The sequence below is a fragment of the Dendrobium catenatum genome, unplaced genomic scaffold (assembly GCF_001605985.2).
Source record: "Dendrobium catenatum unplaced genomic scaffold, ASM160598v2 fragScaff_scaffold_1638, whole genome shotgun sequence".
Classification (NCBI taxonomy): domain Eukaryota; kingdom Viridiplantae; phylum Streptophyta; class Magnoliopsida; order Asparagales; family Orchidaceae; genus Dendrobium; species Dendrobium catenatum.
The window spans coordinates 47321-68870 of NW_021320100.1; the positions used below are offsets into that span (position 1 = coordinate 47321).

General features: G+C 39.4%; 1 protein-coding gene across 4 annotated transcripts in view; it reads right to left on the reverse strand.

Moving 5' to 3' along the window:
• Positions 1-748: 748 nt before the first annotated feature.
• Positions 749-21550, reverse strand: part of LOC110106915 (polypyrimidine tract-binding protein homolog 3) — a 53454-nt gene continuing 32652 nt past the window's right edge. For all 4 annotated transcript variants that reach the window (XM_020837001.2, XM_020837000.2, XM_020836999.2 and 1 more), the window contains 3 exons: positions 1059-1123; positions 933-982; positions 749-850 (listed from right to left, as the gene is read on the reverse strand). In XM_020837001.2, the coding sequence (XP_020692660.1) occupies positions 805-850; positions 933-982; positions 1059-1123 (161 nt within the window). In that variant the 3' untranslated portion in view covers positions 749-804. The remainder of the gene's footprint in view (positions 851-932; positions 983-1058; positions 1124-21550) is intronic.

Below are 21550 nucleotides of genomic sequence, written 5' to 3' on the forward strand. Positions count from 1 at the left end.
TACATCAAAACAACATAATAGAAGAAGGAATGGATTTTATGCTCACATTAACAAAATCGAAATAATATCATAAAGAACTAAAGGAGCCACAACAATCAATCAGAACACAAGTCTGAAGGTGAGGGAAAAGATGATCAACGATCACCCGATCATCAGTTTGGTCGTGATACGAAGGGGACAAAGAGAGCACCTTCACCAGCCATAGGCCCCGAAACAGCGAAGTCCCTTCCCAGCCATAGGTCTGTCGGATAAAGCAGAAACTGAACAATCACCCGACCATAGGTCTATCGGTGAAGAGGAAAGGAAGTACCTCCGCCCGGCCATAGGCCACGAAATAGCGAAGTCCCTTCCCAGCCATATGTCTGCCGGTTGGATAAAGCAGAAGCTCAACGATCACCCGGCCATTGGTCTGTCGGTGAAGCAAAGCGGAAAGAAAGCACCCCCACTCAGCCATAGGCCTCGAAGCAATCAATATTTGTATCTCATTAGTGCGTATAATTTTTCAATTCCACACCACAATCCCTCACAAATACATTAGGTAACTTCATATAATAGAAAAACTCTAATCTTGGTTATCCATAAATAGTTGTTTGCTATAAATCCTATGCCTATCCTAATCTTAATTTTATTAATTGTTTAAAGAACCAATGTTACAAACATAGCATTGGTCCTAGAAACATTAAATACTTTATATCAGGAGATTCACCATTAATCCACCCGTGATCCAAGATCAACAAATAAATCATACTAATAATAATATTACTAATATCATCTTAAATCATACAAATCATAAGATCATTAATATTACCTTGAACGGTCATTGTTGTAGTTGACTTGCAACTCATTCAAACTGCAATCAAATTAACGAGATCATAAATCATAGATAACAATAATCAATTTAAACAAAAATAAACACTATGATAGAAGCATACTTGGAAAATTGTATGTCAAGCTGACAACAACCATCGTATATATTCCGCCCCTAGACAGATAATTATATCATACACATTTATCAATTAATATTTAAAAGAAGGCAAATAATTAAAAAAATCAAATACCTGCAAAGCAATCTTTGCTTGTAGAGCACTCTGATGTAAATGATATTGAATAAGAGCTTGAAAACCTGGACAAATTAACAAGGAGAAGTTTAGATGATTATAATTTAGGCATACTTCATTAGTATGGTTATCAATCCATTTTTAAGAAAGAGAAGAACCAACCTCGAGAGTTATTTCATAGAGATATAACAAAATGAAAAATCATTCAAAAGAGGATTCCACCAAGGAACATAGCAAAAATAGACATTTTATTAAATTGAACAATCAAGAATAAGCTATTTCACAAGCAGACAAAGTGCTCTCAGCATAATAAGCCTCATTCCTCTCTTGCTGGTTCATTCAAGTGGTATAAAATCATCTAAATACTATCATGAGATAATAATAAATGGATTAATCTATTGCCCATTAAAGCACGCTATCATGAAAATAACTTGAAATAATTATAACAGATGCAAAGTGAATATTTATTGGTTATCATTTTACCTTGTTATGGTTAACATTCACAGATCATAGTACATTAAATAAAATTTATAACTCGAGCACAGACAGCTCAGGTATAGAGTTTTATTTTTACCCGGGTTAGCCACTATTCAGCTATGAATTAATCAAATAGTCATTCAATTTTGTACAACTAAAGAATACATCTAGATTTAGAAGCAACATTGGCCATTGACAAAGATTTATTGGATATTAATATTGCCATTAAAATGTCCCCCTTGTCCTGAAGCCCTATTTATCTTCAAAAAGTCTTATTGTCTTCTTTGCTTTTTAACTTCATGTACAATGAAGTGAGAAGTTTTCCATTATAAAGCTTCTAGAAAAAAGTGAAGATGTATTCCATTCCCTCTATAATAGTTTCTCCGACATGATAAAAAAGCATTTAAAGAATGCATATACACCTACCTATAGTAAAAATCTATCACAATAGTTTCATAGAACTCTTAACATGATTTCAATAGAGGGTTTTGTTGTTGTTCCTTAAGTTGAGCCCTTAAGTTGAGCCAGCATAGACAACAAAAACATGGAGCTAAAATGTTGCTTCATCTTGTCAGGGAAGGTCCTAGAGTGTCTATGCTGGCTCTCAGCTGGCCAAGGCTTAGTTTTATTACAAAAAAATATCCCTATTTATAAATATATACAAGATATTTTAATAAGGAAACAAATAATTAGAGAATAATGCATAATTGTACTAATATAATCCTTCATATATCAGCCACCCAAATAGAGAAGGAGATCGACGTGATCCAGATGAGCCTCCCATAGATCCCCATCCTAGCCATGGGATCAAGGGCCAAGGGACGGCTAAAATTTAAAAGCGTGAATCAGGTGAGCCTCTCACAGATCCTCATGCTGGCTGTAGAATCAAGGATCAAGGGACGGTTGGAATTTTAATACTCCCTCTCAAGATGAAAAATACAAATTTATCATTTCCAGCTTGGTAATTAGCCCTAGAAAAGTAGAGTTATCAAATCCCTTGATGCATCATAGAGTACTCCATTTGGTTAAACATTTGGGAGAAATTAGCTTTAGAAATTGTGGTGGCAAAAGGTAGAAATGAAGGCTATATTAAGTAGGGCACTAATGAAGGCTACATTGGTTATAAATAAGATATAAACCACAAGGGAAGGCCGACAATGAAAGCATGACAATAGGAAAAAATCAATTTTTAGGGTTGCGACAAGCTTCAAGGATAGCAGCAAAAAAACACATCTCAAGCGGCTTAACACTATTTACCTCTCTAAAAGCTTTTGGACAAAATTTTCAAATTCCCTATAGTTTGTTTCTGTTAGACCATGTTGAACTCCATTTCAGCTAGCCTTGAACTTCATGCTTTCAGTAAGTATAACGACCTACTTTGATCAAACAAGCTATTTAAACTTTTTTTAAAATAAAAGTTGCATTCATTATATTTTCTTTCAACCATATAAAAGTGAACGACCGTCCAACCTCTCATAAGGGATGAAAAAAATTCCTGGTTGAATATTTGGGTAATTAGCCAATTTAGCTATGCCCCTACGAATATTTTAAGTATGATCAATTATTATATTTTATTTCAATCACATAAAACTGAACGACCTTTCAACTCTCATAATGGATGGCAAATCAAATTATTCTTTATTGCATTTTTGGGTAATTGGCATAATAAGCCATGCCCTAATAAATATTTTAAGAACTTCAACCCTAGAGAGAATATGATAGGAAATACTTGAGTTCACAAGCAACCCTAAGGGAATACTTGAGTTCGCAAGCAAACCTATCACTAATTGGAGAAAAAACTGTGCAGATAAAGCAAAATCTGGGTGAAATCAGCCCCAAAACGATATATTGCAATGAACGAAACAAAGCAAAACCAGCACGAAAGCAAGATATAAGTGATCCTTAATTCGAGAGGAGGATCGTCTCTCCCAGATCTCTAGACAAGAGAGTCTAGAGCCCAAACGCCAAGAAATCCTAATTCTCAATAAATCAAAACATAATCCTCCCCTAATTCCCTCATGCCTTTTAATACAAGATATTTCCTAATTTAATTTCCCTCCCAAACCCTAGCCGCCCACTCTATTTGAAAAATTCACTCAAATTACACAATGGGGCCCGCCCCATTAGTTGGACCAGGAAGAGGAGGCGGAGTTCCGCCTCCGCCTCCTATATACCTGTGGCACCTTTTAAGCTGGCTGGGGCTAGACCGATTCACTATGAACCGGTCTAACAATACCGCCCTCCCAAAGAATAACCTTGTCCTCAAGGTGAAAATCAGAAAACTGGTGTTTCGCTCTCTCGTAGGTAGGGGTGTCAATATTGGACTCGACCAAAAACATTTCGGGTTTGGGTTGACCCAAACCCGAAGCGGGTCGGGTTCGAGTTCGGAAAATCGACCTGTTTCCAAAAATGGGTCGAGTTGACCCGAACCCAAATAGTGTCGGGTCAGTTCCGGGTTCGACCTGAACCCAACCCGTGACCCGAAATTGACACCCCTACTCGTAGGGTTCCCACGTAGCCTCATAGTCAGGGAGGTTCTTCCACTTGATCAACACTTCATTATTCCCATCTTCTTTCTGGTGAACCCCCGGCAACTCCAGGGGTTCCAGAAGAACTTCTAAATCTTCCGTAAGTATCGCTGGTAACTCGAGCTTGGTTGTATAGTCTCCAATGGCCTTTCTCAATTGTGATACATGAAAAATCGGGTGTATAGTCGCCGTTGATGGTAGTTTTAGCCAATATGCAACTACTCTGATCTTCTCTAGCACTTCATAAGGCCCAAAGTACCTTGAAGCAAGCTTTTCATTCCTCATGTTGGCGACTGTCTTCTGTCTATACGGTCAGAAATTCGAGAACGCCCTCTCCCCCACTTCAAACTGGATGTCCCTCCTATGCTCATCCGCTTGTTTCTTCATAATTTGTTGAGCCCTTAGCAGATGTCTCTTCAACTCTTCTAACACTCTATCCCTCTCTTCCTAGTACTCCTAAACTGAGTAAACTAGGGTACTGCTACTCCCAAAGTGTACCAAGTGGGGGGGACCACTTTCATACAACACCTTGAATGGAGTCATCTGAGAAGCAGAGTGAAAAGAGGTGTTTTTTTTAGAGAGGTGTTGTACCAGTATTCGGCCCATGATAACCACTTAGTCCAAAGCTTGGGTTTCTCCGATACGAAACATCTCAGGTAAGTCTCCAAGCTCCTGTTCACTACTTCCGTTTAGCCATCCGTCTGTGGGTGGTAAGCTGTACTCCTCTTCAGAATTGTCCCTTGCAACCTGAACAACCCTCTCCAAAAATGCCTGAGGAATACCTTGTCTCTATTTGATACGATCGCCTCGAGTATTCCATGTAATCTAACCACCACCTTGATGAAGGCTGAAGCCACTGTCACTGATGTGTAGGGATGTTGGAGGGGAATGAAGTGTGCATACTTGCTCAACCTGTCCACCACCACCAAGATCACTGTGAACTCTTCTGAACAGGGCAACCCATCTATAAAGTCCATGGAGATCTCCTCCTGCACTCTTCCCAGTAGAGCTAACAGCTGTAGTAATCATTCTTGTGACATAGCCATGTACTTATTCCTTTGGCAGATCTCATACCTGGCTACCATCTCCTCTACAACTTTACGCATCCCTTTCTAGTACAGTTCCACAGCTAGCCTCCCGTATGATTTTTGTACTCCTAAATAGTCCCCCACAACGCTTCCATGAAACTCCTGGAGTAAGTTTGGGATGTGGATCGAGGTCCGGGGCATCACAAATATCCCCTGATATAGTAGTTTATCTTCCTCTAATGAGTACCCTGGGTGACTACCCTCTTCTCTTAGTAAATCCAACCTGATCTTTTTCAATCCTTCCTCTAGCACTTTCCTCTCTGATGGCCTCCCAGTCAAGCATCAGAGGAACAGATAGTGCCACCGCCTGCAGCTCCATCATACATCTGGTCAAGACATCTGCCGCCTTGTTCTCCACTGCTGGCCTATACTGAATCTCAAAGTCATACCCGAGTAACTTGGACAACCACCTTTGATGCTCCTCTATCACCATTCGTTGTTTTAGTAGATATTTCAAGCTTCGCTGATATGTCCTGACAATGAAATGTCTCCCAAGTAGGTAAGGTTGGCACTTTTGAATGGCCAAAATGATGGCCATTAATTCCCTCTCATAGACTAACTTCAGCCTGGCCCAAGCATTCAAAACCTGGCTGAAATAGGCAATGGGTCTACAATTCTGCATAAGCACTGCACCAAACCCGTATCCCGACACATCCATCTCCACAATGAAGGTTTGAGTGAAATCTAGCAAGGCTAGGACCGATATTGTAGTCATCACCTTCTTCAGGCTCTAAAATGCTGTTGTGGCCGCCTCCCCCATAAGAACTCGTCCTTCTTCAACTGCTCAGTGAGTGGCCATGCAATAATGTTGTATCCCTTCACGAACCTTCGGTAGTAACCTATCAGTCCTAAAAATTCACTCAACTCCTTCAGATTTTTTGGCACTGACCACCTTAGCATTGCCTCAATTTTGGACTGATATGCTGCCACCCCCTCTTTTGACACGACATGGCCCAAGTACTCAACACTGACTTGTGTGAAGCAGCATTTCTTCAAGTTGACCCTCAAATGGTGCTCCTGCAGTACCTCGAGCACCCTTTCAAAAGCTCCGAGTGCCCCTCTATCCTGCTGTAGACCAGGATGTCGTCAAAGAATATCAGTACAAACCGTCTGAGATAAGGTTTGAAAACCTTATTGATAAGGGCCTGGAAAATAGTGGGAGCATTGGTGAGGCCCAAAGGCATACCAAGAACTCATAATGTCCCTCATATTTCTAAAGGCCGTCTTGGGTACATCCTCCTCCATCTGAATCTGATGGTAACCTAATTTCAAGTCTATCTTACTGAAGATCACTGTTCCACTCAATTCATCTAACAACTCGTCAATAACTGGTATAGGAAACTTATCAGGTACAGTTTTCTTGTTGAGTGCTCGGTAGTCCACACAAAAATGCCAACTGTCATCCTTCTTTTTCACCAATAGAACCGGACTAGAAAAGGGACTGATGCTAGGTCTGATGATTTCTGCCTCCAACATATCTCAGATCAACCTTTCTATTTCATCCTTCTGAAACTGAGGGTAGTGGTAAGGTCGTACACAGATGGGTGACACTCCCTCCTTCAAGACGAAAGCATGCTCATGCTCCCTCTACGGTGGCAATCCTTGTGGTGGCTGAAACACATCCTGGAACTGCTGAATCAACGGCTGAATGGAGAGGGGTATGTCTACTCCCTCCAATCTCTCTCCCTCCAAACTGTGTAGCTCCACCATATACCCTCTGCCCGCCAACTGAATGTCCCTCACCATCATTTTAAGAGAAACCAAGGATTTGGAAACCCCTACATCTCCCTTAATCACCACCTTCCTCCCATCAATCATCAACTCCATCGTGAGTGCTTCCCAATTCACTTTGGTGTCCCCCAAAGTTTACAGTCATTTCATCCCCAGGATGACGTCTGTACTCTCGAGCTCTAGCGGAAGAAAGTCTTCCCTCAGCTGTATCCCCTGGATCGTTAGTCGCACTCCTCTGTAAATCTCCTGACCTTTCTCCACCTTTCCTGTACCCATCATCACCCTGTAAAAACTGATGTCCACCAATCTCACTCCCAGTTGATCGACGACCTGGGTGAAAATGAAATTGTGAGTAGTCCCACTATCAATCAACATCACCACCTCCCTATCCTCTATCTCTCCCTTCACCTTCATGGTGTGATTCATAGTGAACCCTACCACTGAGTTCAGGGAAACATCATCTAGATCCAAGTGTAGCTTCTCATCTATCTCCTCCTCACCTCCCTCAGTTTCCTCATCATCACAGACGATAAGAACCTGAAGAGTTTGGTCCTTGCACCGATACCCTGGCGTGTACTTTTCATCGCACCTGAAGTAAAACCCCTTAGCCCTCTTCTCCTGCATCTCTTTCCCTATCAGCAACTTGAAATTTTCCCTGCTCCCTCCTCCTGTCTTCTCCTTAGTGGCCTCTCAGCACCCTCTTATCGCAGAACCTTTAGGTGCTAGATGAGTGGTCAACATCCTGTAAGTGCCCTCGGTGCCGCTACTCCTGACTCCCCTCTCCAAATTTCTCTGATTTTCCACCAGTTGGGCCAAATTCATGGCCTCCCCCAAGTCACGGAGCATCAAAACCTTCACTGCTGCTCTGATCTCCGCCTTCAGCCCTTTCATGAAATTTCCATCCAATATTGTCACACCCCAGTTTGACACACCCTCTACCACGAACTGGAGTATAACAGAGAAAGATTTCAATGTATCAAACTCCACATTTAACAACAGGAAGCATATAATATACCTTATTGAACCTCAACATAATTAAAACAAATACAGAGCTCTACTAAAACTTTTAAAATTCATTTACATACCCAAAAGTCTTTACATCTAGCATTCAGATCTTGCTTTAGATCTCTTGCACCCCAAAACGTATTTACATCAAAAGAACGATCACCTCTTTTTATTGTCCCAATGGCTCCTTCCCCTTTCCTGCAGTACAACCACTGCTAATAAGCTTGGCTCAATGAAATATGCAAGCAAGTTATAAGAAATAATAATGAACCAATAAGAAATATCATAACTATGCTAACATAATTAAAACACATATTGAAATGTCATATTGAGCCTGAAAGTGCCTAGCAGTATTATTTATCTTACCAAAACTATTCTACATCTTTAAATAAGCTATAGAATTGCTATAAGCTTTTGCACCATTCAACTTTCCAATTCAAGGTTGGGTCTAATTTCCCAACTTTTAGAATGGAAGTTGTTCTTCATTCAGGGTTGAGTCAAATTTCTCAACTTCTAGAATTAAGAGTATAGGCTTACCTCATCAGGTTTTTTGTCTTTACTTGTGCGGGCCTATCCCCCATATATAACTTATTTCATTTTTCATATAGTCATCCTTTTTAGAGCTAATGACATATGCTTTTCATGACAGAGTTGTGCTTTAGCTCCCCTTTAGCTCCCCTTTTACTGCCCTTTTACTGCGCTTTTGGTGCGCTTTGTGCCCTTTAGGTGCGCTATTGGTGCACTTTGTGTGCGCTTTTAGTGCACTTTGTGTGCGCTTTGTGCCCTTTAGGGTTGTTTTTTGTGCACTTCACTAGTTTATGAATATGTACCCTTTTATGCTTACGAAATCATTCACATTGCTAAAGATTACCCTTTTACATAAATAATTTCATACATATACAACCATATTCATACAAAATAACCAAAATCAACTATAATACATGTGATCATAAACATAATCAAGAAGAAGTGCAATAATAAAATATTTACTAATTCTTATAATCTTGTTTGGGTATCTCACCTCATGAGAAATTGATTCTCCTAGACTCAACCTTCTTTTCCTTTTGTAAATAACCTTCACTAAACTTCCTCATTCAACAGCACACCTTTTTCAAATTTGGTCACCACGGTACCAGTTCATTTCTCCATATTCTTAAATTAAGTAACCACCACCTTCAGCTATATTTTAGAAATTCCAAAATTTTAATTCAACACAGATTACAGAAATTGCTATCTCAGATTTCTGAAAGCTTAAAACTCCTACCTCAATTTTATTACATGATAAATCAGCTACCACGCTTGAAATTCCCACACACAACCCGCCTCTTTCAACTCCAGTTCTCCCACGGCTTGCAGAGCTTCGTCTCTTGAATGGGAAGGAAAAATAAAATAAAAGAATGGCTACAGGTGTTGCTAATATAATAATATAACCATTCCACTAAAAGTACATTCAATTATAATACTATATACTTAATTCCACTAAGCCACTATACATTAATGCTATCCGTTAGATGAAGTATGAGAGAGATCAACCATTGCATGTCAAGCTAAGTGGATATGCTACAGTAACCGTAAATAGGAAAATGGGTTATTTGCTTTAGCAATTAAATCATTTATTTAAATTAATGCTAAGTATTATTACAGCTGATACTTTTAATTACGTGTTTAAAACAAACACATTTAAATGATAACATGCCTGTTACATGAATACAGATAATTGTACTATAAGGATCAAAATTAAAATTAAAAGCTAATAAAATAATTTGACATTTTCCATATATGAAAAAAAATAATGGATGATTTTATTGAGAAATATTCTTACTTACTTTTAACAAACTTTGGGTATTATAAATATTGTATTTGAGAGTCGCTCCACCCTGCTAGCTAGGTGCTCAAACTGCTCCCGATAATCTTCTACTGATCCCTCCTGTGTCAGAGCAAAGAACTGCTCATAGAAGTCTCCTCCCCGATCGGTTTGGAAACGCTCGATTATGTACTCTTTGAATTCCCTCCAATTCCTGATCGACCTCCTCTGGTCTCTCCACTGAAACCACAACAGGGCTTTCCCTTCCAAGCACAATCCAACTGTTGTCAGCTTCTCCTCCTCCCCCATTGGTGGCGAAGTACCGCTCTACCTTGTAAATCCACCCATACGTGTCTTCTCATTCAAATATGAGCATCTTCAACTTCCTCACCTTCTAGTCACCACCATTTCCACTGATCCTTCCATAGTTTCCTCTCTCCCAAGTGGGCCCATATTTTTTGATCTTCCCTTGCTCTGCCATAGCCCCAACCCTGTTCGAAATCCCTTTTTTTCTTCAAAATCAACACATCGGCGACCGTAGTATCCCTCCTGGCGTTCCCCATATCCACCTCCCCTTTCTTCCCTCTGAACATGATCTAGATGGGATCTTCTTCCTTCTCCTTCCATGATTTCCACCTCATCTTCCTCCCTACGAATTTTAGAATTTGTACTTTTTCCTTCCATTTTTTACACCCAGAAACCATCGTTTGGTTTTGAATTTCTAACATCTTTTTCATCATGTCCCGTAGATCGGCAACTTTCCCTTCCATGGAGGAAATCCTTTACTCCACCATCATTTTGATTTGATTCATCTCACCTTCAAGCCTTTCCTCCAAAGCCTCCACTTTTTTGGCCGCCATCACAATCCGGAGTTTGTAAAAATAAAAAATCTGGATTTGGAACTCTAAAAACAGCAATCTCCCTTCCGGGAAAAAAATAGCTGCTGAAATTAGCCGAAAATAGCCCTCCACCGGTCCCACGACTTGCTCTGATACCAATTTGATAGAAAATACTTGAGTTCGCAAGTAACCCTAAGGGAATACTTGAGTTCGCAAGCAAACCTATCACTAATTGGAAAAAAAAACAGGAGGATAAATCAAAATCTGGGTGAAATCAGCCCCAAAACGATAGAATGCAATGAACAAAACAAAGCAAAACCAACACGAAAGCAAGATACAAGTGATCCTCAATTCGAGAGGAGGATCGTCTTTCCCAAATCTCTAGACAAGAGAGTCTAGAGCTCAAACGCCAAGAAATTCTAATTCTCAATCAATCAAAACATAATCCTTCCCTAATTCCCTCATCCTTTTTAATACAAGACATTTCCTAATATAATTTCCCTCCCAAACCCAAGCCGCCCACTCCGTTTGAAAAATTCATTCAAATTACACAATGGGCCCCGCCCCATTAGTTGGACCAGGAAGAGGAGGCGGAGGCTTCCGCCTCCTATAGACCAGTGGCCCCTTTTGGGCCGGCTAGGGCTGGACCGGTTCACCATGAATCGATCTAACAAAATACTGATGGCCAAAATAAAGACCATTAAGCCTATTGTTCATAGCATTCCTGTGAGCAAACGCAAAATTTGATTTTAATACTCAAGCATTATCATGATCTTTTTTCTTTTTAATCTTTTAATTTAGATGTATGCATTTCAAAAAACCTTGTCAAGGAACAAGTTGATCAAGAGAATGTATTACCTCTTAGTCAAGCGAAGTTGTATCCACACGTGATGTCTACTCGACCGAAATAAGATGATCAAGTGTCTGAAAAGGGTCAGATGTTGGCAGTCAAAAAGATAGAAGGCCTAACGCCCCCCCCCCCTTTTTAGGCAAGCCCACCCCCCCCCCCCCCCCCCCCCTCCTAACTGAGCAAGGTTGAAGTGAGCTATTTTTTAGAGTTCTACTATATTGAGTGGAAAGATAAGAAAACTTTTGCCCTTGATTTATCTTTTGCAAAAATATAGTCAAATGATTACTCTTATAACCTTGGCAAGGCTATGAGGTCATTAGCATATTGAGGGGTGTTCAACAAAGAAAACTCAATCTATTTGACAAATCAAAGCTTAGACATCTAGCTTATAACTATCATAATACTTTCTAGTTGAGCAATACAAGAGGAACATTAATGCATCATGCATAAAGCATAAAGTGATTATCAATAAGCTCATTTATTTAATGAAAGTAAAAAAATTTGAGGAAAATCAAAGAAGAGAGTCAAGCTATTGAAGCACCTTCAAAGGAAGAAAATGCCAAACTAGAGGTTAAAATAAATGAGCATGTGAAAGAAATAAAGCAACAGTTCATCTATACCAGTAACGATTTGTCAGATGCATATATAAATAGCCCAACTTACAAGAGTTTGTTTCTAAATTATTGAGAATAAGATTTCACACTCTATTGTTGACCTTAATAATAATATTGGGGTTTAGTCAACCGTGCAGGGAGAATTTCACAAGAGAAAGAGTGTGGCATCGCAGGAAACTCACTTGATGCACGTCGACCAAAAATCCAAATAGCTGAAATGGTCTTCATTCGCAAAACAAATAACATTAGGAGTTTGGGGAAATAGAAATAGTTATATCAACACCCATATTAACTAGGGTCATCAATTGGCAAAAATCAAAATTTAGTGCACACGAATTAAGATGAAATCGACATGCGCGAATGATGATTATTTGGCGAGCGAATCGAGGAACTATAAACATACATAAATATTTTATATTTAATATTAATTCCTAATAAAACCCTTGACATTCCAATCACTCACATAACCAATCGAAATCCCATCCCTCGCGCAAGCTCACATTCGCCTGACTGCCTCCTCCCTCATCTCTCCCTCTGTCGCTCGACCCAAGCCACATGCACGTCGAGCAAAACAACACAACTGATCTCCCTGCACCCCATCGCCAACACCCAAGGCCGCCAACCTCCTCAGTCCCAACTACCTCATCATCTCTCTTCCTCAATTTCTCTTCTTCTTCCTCCTTTTTATTCTTCTTCATCTTCTTACTTCCCCTCTTTCTTCCTCTATTTCTCTTCTTCTTCATCTTCCCTCTTCGTCCTCACATCTTCTTCTTCCTCAAAACCTTCCTAGCCCCCCCCCCTCCCTCTTTCTCTCTCTAAATCTTGAGAGTAAAAGAGATTTTTCTCTCTACTTTCAACCCTTCACCAAAATCACTTCCCTACACTTCCTCCACAAAAAAAACACTTAACTTCCTCTCATTTTCTCTCTCTAAACAGAAAGAGAAAGTCCCTATCTCCTATTCAACACTCTCACTCTCTTTCTCTCTCTACTTGGAGAGAATAGTTTTTCCTCTTTCTCTCTCTAGAAAGAGAGGAAAACCCTACCCTAAGCTCTCTTTCTCTTTCTACAAAGAGAGGAAGACATCTCTCTCTTTTACCAACTCAATCCCTCACGAAGAAAAGAAAGAGAGAAAACAAAAAGAATTGTGCGCCGCTTTGCTTCGTCATCTCGTCATCGTCGCCGCCTCCGCCGCACATTTTGATGTATAACCACGACCCGACACTAGTTTTATTTTATGAACTTCCATGCATGTAAATCCCAATTACTTTTGACTTCCTTTTCTTGGCGGGCGGGAAAAGACTGCTATGCATGTAAAATCCTAAGTACTCATGATTGTCTTTCTTAGCAAGTGATGAAATATTGCTAGGCATAAAAATCATAAGTATATATGACTATCTTTCTTGGCAAGCGGGAAAATATTATTGTGCATATGAAACCTTAAGTAAAATTAAATTGACAGACAAAATGAAAATGCATGAAAACCTAAGTTTTAACCATAAGAATAAAAAATAAACGAACATCAAATGCAACAGAACTTACTATGCACATGTTAGAAGATTGGTTGCTCTCGCCAACAAGCACGAATGTGACTAGAACTTCCCACTTTAGTTCAAAGCTAACTCGCACACACAAATCCCTTAGATACACATGGTGTGAGCTAAAATGTGTTAACAATTGAGCTAGAGTCGGGTTCATTATTTATAACCTAGAAAATTTATCCCCATATGGGACCCGTTGGGTCAAAATCCAAACACAAATTGATAAGGGGAGGTACGAATGTGTAAGGGGTATTAAGTGGTAATTGTGAAGCACCCGCATTGGATCTTCTATACATATGCAAACATGTTAAAAATGCGAGCATTAATGTACTTAAATGCGGGCAATAATTAATCTAAAAAAGTAAAGCTGCATACGCTCCTACGATAGCGCATTCATGTTAATGAGTGTCACGTAGGACCACCCCCCCCCCCCGAGGGGGGGGGATATCCCTAATAATTATACCGGATCAATGCTCCCTAATGAAATAGGGATCATCATATTACAAGTCACGGGCACACAAGTGCCCTAGATAACATACATGTTAGCTACTAAAAACAAAGGAATTCATATTCCCGTGAATGCGTCATACACCCCGTGAAAGCTTATATAATGTTACATGTCACAAACTATACAACTCTCACATTGAATTGTGTTAAACATGTCAAATCACTAAAAAAAATCTCATGCACATTTCTTAATCGTATAGTGCAAATGTATTCGCAACATACAAGTGCACTACACGAGAGCACTAAGTAGCATGTGTGCATAACATCAATCATGCAAAAGCATTATGTGTATATCAACATACAAGTGCACTATACTAGGTGCATTACAATAAATGCACATGCAAATAAACATGCAAATATGTGAATACAAGTATAAACACGTAAATGAACATGCAAGCAAGCAAACATGCAAACAAATAGGTGAACATGTATGCAAACATGTCGATACGTCATACACATTCACAACAATATATGCATATACACTATCTGATATATAAATGCATTATGCAAATTCTATAAACATATTATGCATGATGTAGACAAGGGGGGGGGGGGGCAACACAAGTTGAGTTTTTCTTGTAATTTCTTGCCTTGTGTCTTTTCATCTTCCCCCTCTCCTTCTCTTCATTATCTTGTCCTTTCATCTTCCATCTTGTCTTTTGGGCTGCTTGTTGGTTTCATATGATTCTTGGCTATTTTTGGTTGGAGCTTTAGTTATTAAATTTTTAGTTGGTGCAAGCTCATTAATATCTAGTAGAAGTGTAGCTCATTATGAGCTGATGTTTAGTTATAAAATTAATGTTGGGAGCAAGATTTGGTGGGTGGAACTTGATCTTTCACATTCTTCTTGAATTGGAGTTGTTGCAGCTTTTCTTCTCTGGATTTTTCTCTCACGGGCTGCTGCTCTCTTCGGGTTTGTTGCTGCCTCTTCGGGTCGAGCTTTAGTTGTGGAATTTTTAGTTGGTGCAGCTCATTAATATCTAGTAGAAGTGTAGCTCATTATGAGCTGATGTTTAGTTATAAAATTAATGTTGGGAGCAAGATTTGGTGGGTGGAACTTGATCTTTCACATTCTTCTTGAATTGGAGTTGCTGCAGCTTTTCTTCTCTGGATTTTTCTCTCACGGGCTGCTGCTCTCTTCGGGTTTGTTGCTGCCTCTTCGGGTGGCTGCCTACTTTACTGCTCTGGCACCTCTTTTTTGACCGAGAATTGATTTCCCTGAATTGCCTCCTGGTTTCCTGTGCTGAAACCGTGGCTTGTGCTTGTTCCTGGCTGGTTCCGTGGCTTTATTCATTGGAATTTTGATGTGGCTCTTGGGATTTCAGCGGGGAAGGTTCTTGGCCTTTCATTTCTATATGGGAATTTGGGAACTTTTGGCTGTTATGTTTCCCATCTATGGCCTATATATGAGATGATGTTGTAAGTGTTAGAAGTTTAAGTGATAAAGTGATTTTTGGAAGCCATAACCTGCGGGTTTGTTGTTTGGAAAAGCTTGCGAGCTTTGTCCATTCCCTCTTCCACCTCCTTCGGAAATCCTGCGGGCTCATTCCAATCTTCGTCTCGTCTCCTAATCTCTTTCTTCTCTCCATAGAAATCATTCCATTGTATCCTTCTTCTCAAAGTCAGCAAGTTTAGGGTGTTTTTTTTTTTTTTGTCGTCATTTTGTTTGAGTTGTTTGTAAGAGTCAAAGGTTGTAATGTCATCTTATGTTGAAAGTCAAGTTTGTAAGTCTTTTCTTTATATGATATAAAAAGTGTCTTTTGAGTATTTTTATGTCTTTATTTTGTTCTTAGAAAGAGTCTCTTTTTGTGATCAAAAATTTGGGTCCCTCTCCCAAATTTTTTATTGCATCAATGCATTATGAAAATACAAAATGCATTAGTTGTTCTACAAATGCATTATGTAAATACATTAAAAAAAACTAGATCACGTTCGACATAAATTTGAATTATCCGCATGGGCCCTAACAAGCGAAAAAAATACACAAGTGTAACATCTAAGGATGTTACGCCGATTAAAAATAATAAATGAGTTTTAAACCGTTCGCTCTAAAAAGTGTGCAAATGAATTATGCAAATGCCCTAACACACACACATATCATTTAAAATGAAACTTTAGAATACCCGCATGTGCAGCGACCACTATGCTAAATTTTTAAACCCTAGGTTTAAGAATGATGTGCATGTCAAAAGCGAACATAAGTTCAAATCTGCTTCTTGAATGGACGGTTGACGCAACTTGAATAAACGAAAAAATACATGATTGTAGCATCGAGCAGAATATTTGATTTCATACCTTAACATTAGACCTTCAAGGCCTTTTGTAAAAAAAAAAAATCATTCATTAAAATGAATACTCTCGATTTGATATCTATAAGAGAACTCTAAAAATTAGGAGCTAAACTTGATCCTCTACTAGCAAACAAAGAGTCAACAAGGTTCAAATAATGAAAGGAAATAACCATAGTTTAAAATTGCACAATAAGAGGCGTGCCTATGTGCAATTCTGCCCCAAAGAGCCTCATAGCTTAAGCTTTTTTGGGTCTTGGTAAGGTGTACGCCTCTGTACATGTGAGGCGTGCCTCTGAGGCTGAATTGCACAATTCAGAGTGAGGTGAACGCCTCTTGTAACTGGGATCCACACACTTAAGTTCTAATTAAAATAAGCTATCTTCCTCCTTTCTTATTTCCGCCTACCCGAAACCGAGCGGACAAAGCCACAAGCCGCACGCTCGCTCTGCTCGGCCTCCCTTCCTGTTTCCTCTCCCGCCAGCGCCGTCTCACTCCGGTGATCTTGTAGCGTCCGACCGCCCTCTAAGAGAACTCCACTATCGATTTTAGGTATTTTTTTAGTTTAAGGAAAAAAATTTTGAGTTATAGAAAATCTAGGGGTTTTTTTTTAGATTTTTTGTTTGTTTTCGCATTTGTGCATTAGGAAACATGGTTGGAGGCAAGAAAAAGGCAAATGCGTCATTGTGGCGTGACCCTTCTTGAAAATACAGTGTGCATGTTGATGTAGGAGGCGGCGAGAAGACATGTGTATTTAAAATGCAATTTTTGTGATAAGGTGGTGAAGGGAGGAGTTACTCGCATGAAAGAACACTTATCCGGCTCACATAAGAATGTAGCACCTTGTGCGAATGCTCCGGAAAAGTTGGAGAAAATTACTGCTTACATGAAAAAGAGTATCATGGCCAAACATTTACAACATGAGCAATTTGATGAAAAGGACGAACATGGTGCATTCTTTGGGAGCGAGAGTGGAAAGGGCTCTTCCTCCACTATTCATAATAGAGGTGTGCGGTCCTATGGACCAGTATATGACTTATCCAGGAGAGAATAAAGGACAAGGACAGATGATGCCTGCGACTGGTACCAAAGAGGGTCAACATCAAGTTTGCATGGATATTGGAAGATTTTTTTTTTTTGAGAATTTCAAACCATTTAATTTTGTGACATCGCTGACCTACTTCAATATGTTGCGTTCTATAAGGTTGTATGGGAGAAGGTTGAAGGCACCTTCCATGTACGAGTTGAGAACATGGATTTTGGAAGAGCTGCAGAACACAGAGCATAGTTTTGATGAGATTAAACGGACATTGAGTGAGACTGGTGTTACCATTATGTCAGATGGATGGTCTGACATGAAGAGCATGAACTTGATTAATATCCTTGTAAACAATCCCTACGGCATGGTGTTTTTCAATCAGTTGAAGCATCAGATAAGGTTAACAATGCTAAATTTATTTTCAATTTACTAGATGGGATTGTTGAGGAGATTGGGGAGCAATTGGTTGTTCAAGTGGTGACTGACAATGCCAGTGCATACAAAGCAGCTGGTCAGATGTTGATGGAGAAGATCAAACACCTATATTGGACCCCCTGCGCAGCACACTATATCGACCTCATATTGGAGGAACTTGGTGATTTACCTCAACACAAGAACGCCCTATTTAGGGCGAAGAAGATCACAAAGTTCATCTACAATCACTCAGGAGTCTTAGCCTTAATGAGAAAGTTTTCAAAGAAGGAAATCATTCGCCCTGCTACCACTAGGTTCGTTATTACATTTGTGCACTGCAAATCATTATCAATTCCTAATGCAAGTTTATTCTACAGGTTTGCCACATCTTATTTGACACTGCAGAAACTGCTAAATGTGAGACAACCTCTTGAAGCAATGTTTACATCGACACAATGGCTTAATTCTGCGTGGGGCAAGAAACCTGAGAAGGAAATACGAAGGCTAATTTTAAATAATAAACTTTGGGCTAGTGTGACCTATGTCATATTGAGCACAAGACCCATGGTACAAGTTCTACGTTTTATGAATGCCGAGAAGAAACCAACCATGGGTTTTATATATAATGCAATGGATGAGGAAAAGGAGTTGATTGCATATAACTTGGGAGGAGAGAAGGCAAGATATAAAGAGATTTGGGATATCATTGATGCTCGGTCGGAGGTCCAGTTACACCGTCATTTACATGCAGCGGCATATTATCTCAATCCTTAATTTCAATATTTACAGAGGAAATCCTCTAATCCGGATGTGAAGCTTGGCTTGTATCATTACATGGAACGACTAATACCGGACTAGACTGTCAGGGAGCTAGCAGATTTAGAACATGTTCAATTTCGGAATAGGGAGGGATTTTTTGGTCTGCAAGCAGCAAAATCTACTATTGTCAAACGATCTTCAAGTATACTTATTTTTTCAAAGTATATGTACATGCATACACTTTAATATGTTTTGATTATCATTTTTCTTCTTGAAAATAGTTGAATGGAGGATTCAATTTGGTGATTCCACCCCTGAGTTACAGAGGTTTGCTATTAGAGTTTTGGACTTTTGAGCCTTACTTGTTCTTCCTCTGGGTGTGAGTGAAACTGAAGTACATATAGTCAAGTGCAAGCGAAGAGAAGAAATCAACTTTCAACACTCATAATGAACTCCTTTGTATATATTATGCACAACAAGAGGTTGAGAGATAGGAGGTTGAGGAACAAGGGGTTGAAGGATGATGAGGACTCGTTGGTGTGTGATGATGTGGCATCTAATAATGAGTGGTTCATAGATGATGAGACATATTTATTATTATCAGACTTGCAGTTAGAAGATCTAAGTGTAGATGTCTTGAGGGGCTAAGCAGATCAAGTGGGCACATCCACTAATACCACACCACACACATCCACTAATTCTGCAACACAACAAGCAAATAAAGGTATTCCACAACTTCTTATGAGCTATATATATCAAGTGGGCAATTAACATGACAATAATCATTTTTATTGAACAAGAAAGAGAAAAGTGAGTGACATTAAAGATGAAGATATGACGTTTATAGATACAATTGGAGAAGAAGATTCCCTTGAAGACTCATTTAGTGATGGGACATGATTGGATTTTATATGTTCTTTTTTATTTGTACTTTGGGAGTTTTGATAAACTTATATTTTGTGGTTCTGTACTTTAAATTATACTATGTGATACATATATTGCATTTATTTTATTATTTTCCACTAGTTTCACTTGTCATTTAAATATTTTTATTGTATGATAGATTCTTATTATTATTTATCTGTTAAAATCCTTAAATTCTCATTTACGCAAATCTTCGTCCGTGAGACTTACGCCTCACACCGCCTCGAGGCTTATACCTTGCCTCAACAACAGCAACAACAACAACATCAAGCCTTTGTCCCACTACGTGGGGTCGGCTACATGAATCTTTTTTTGCCATTGTGTCATGTTAAAAGTCAAATTCCCATTTAAATATAATAAAGAAAGATCATTTCTAATATTTTATAACCAAGTCTTTTTAGGTCTACCTCTACCTTTCTTAACATAAGTCAAATATAATACCTCAACTTTCCTAACATGGTCATCAGAAGGCCTCCGTTTAATGTGGCCAAACCATCTAAGGCGACTCTCTCAAATCTTATCTTCCATTGGAGCTACTCCAACCTTTTCACGTATATGCTCATTTCGTATCCTATATCTAAGGGTAAAGCCACTCATCAACCTAAGCATCCTCATCTCTTCAACACTTAACTTAGTATTATGCTTCTTTTTTAAAAGCAACATTCAGCACCATAAAGCATTGCAGGCCTCAACACCATCTTATAGAATTTTCCCTTAAGTTTGAGAGGGAATTTTCTTTCGCACAACAAGTCCGAGGCATTCCTCCAGTTCAACCATCCAACTTGAATTCTACTGATAATATCCTCATCTATTTCACCATCAGTTTGAACAATAGATCTAAGATATTTAAAACGTGTACTCTTATTAATGACTTGATCGCCCAAAGTCACAATCCCCTCATTAGGTCTATTGCTACTAAAATTACACTCCATATATTCAGTTTTAAATCTACTCAAGCAAAAATCTTTAGACTCTAAGGTTGACCTCTATAATTCAAGTTTACCTTCAATTCCCTCTCAATTCTTATCGACAAGAAGAATATCATTGTGGGCTCCGAAAATTCGGCCCCGACCTCCGCTCGCATTTTCTTTTTATTCGTCGAGGGGAGTTTTAACGGATTAAGTTCCGGGGTAAATTTTGGAAGGCAGATGGGTTTGTAGATAAGACACTACCCAGAGATTTCGCCCTCATTTTGCGAGGACTTTATGATCTGAGTTCTGGTTTCCTATAGGCGCAAGCCCCTATAGTTAATTACCCCTCTCGATCACGAGAGAGAACTTTCGATTAAGGCTAGTCATCAATCAGATACGTAGAGTATACGTGTTATCTGGCATATAGTAGCAGCAATAGATTGGATACTGATAGAAATTGGATTTGGAAATTGGATATTTGGACATTTTGCTATTTAAAATAGAAATTGCACCATCTAGTACTTAAAGCGGATGGTGGGGGAATGGATGATGAGCCCGATCAAGATCCCATGGTTCCGTCATCCCGGGCCATCGTGGTCCCTGGTCTACTTAGTCAGAGGAGGTAGTCGACCCAACCTGACAGAAGGATCCTTGTCAGAAGCCATGGGTTGCTTCGTCCAAGGGGACCTTGTAGACCGGGGTTGAATGTTTGTCTAAGGGGACAAATTTAAATCCACCTTAGCTAACAGAGGGCTTTGTGCCCTATCAATCATATCCTATTGATTCATATCTCAAGGATTTAACGCCATTAAGGAACGTATTGGCTCTGGCCATAACCGCTATCTGTGGTGCCATTTGGCGGCAAAACCACTCGGTTCAGAGGGCCCCGAGTCATAACCGTTTACCTGCAGTGCCATTTGGCGGCGAAACTGCCGGTTAGAGGACACGTACCACGTCCTTACTAGCAAGAGATTATTTGAGAATGGATCATAGTGATATTTTCGACTAGGCATTTGGCTCTTTGTGAGCTAGAGTAAATTTCAATTTGTCCGCCTCGACAAACTGTTGCGGAGGGCGAATGGATTTTGCTTTAACTGCGTTGATGGATTTATTTCAATTTTAAATATTTTTGGGATTTTGGAGTTTTGAGATTTTTCTGAATTTTGAGAAGCTTT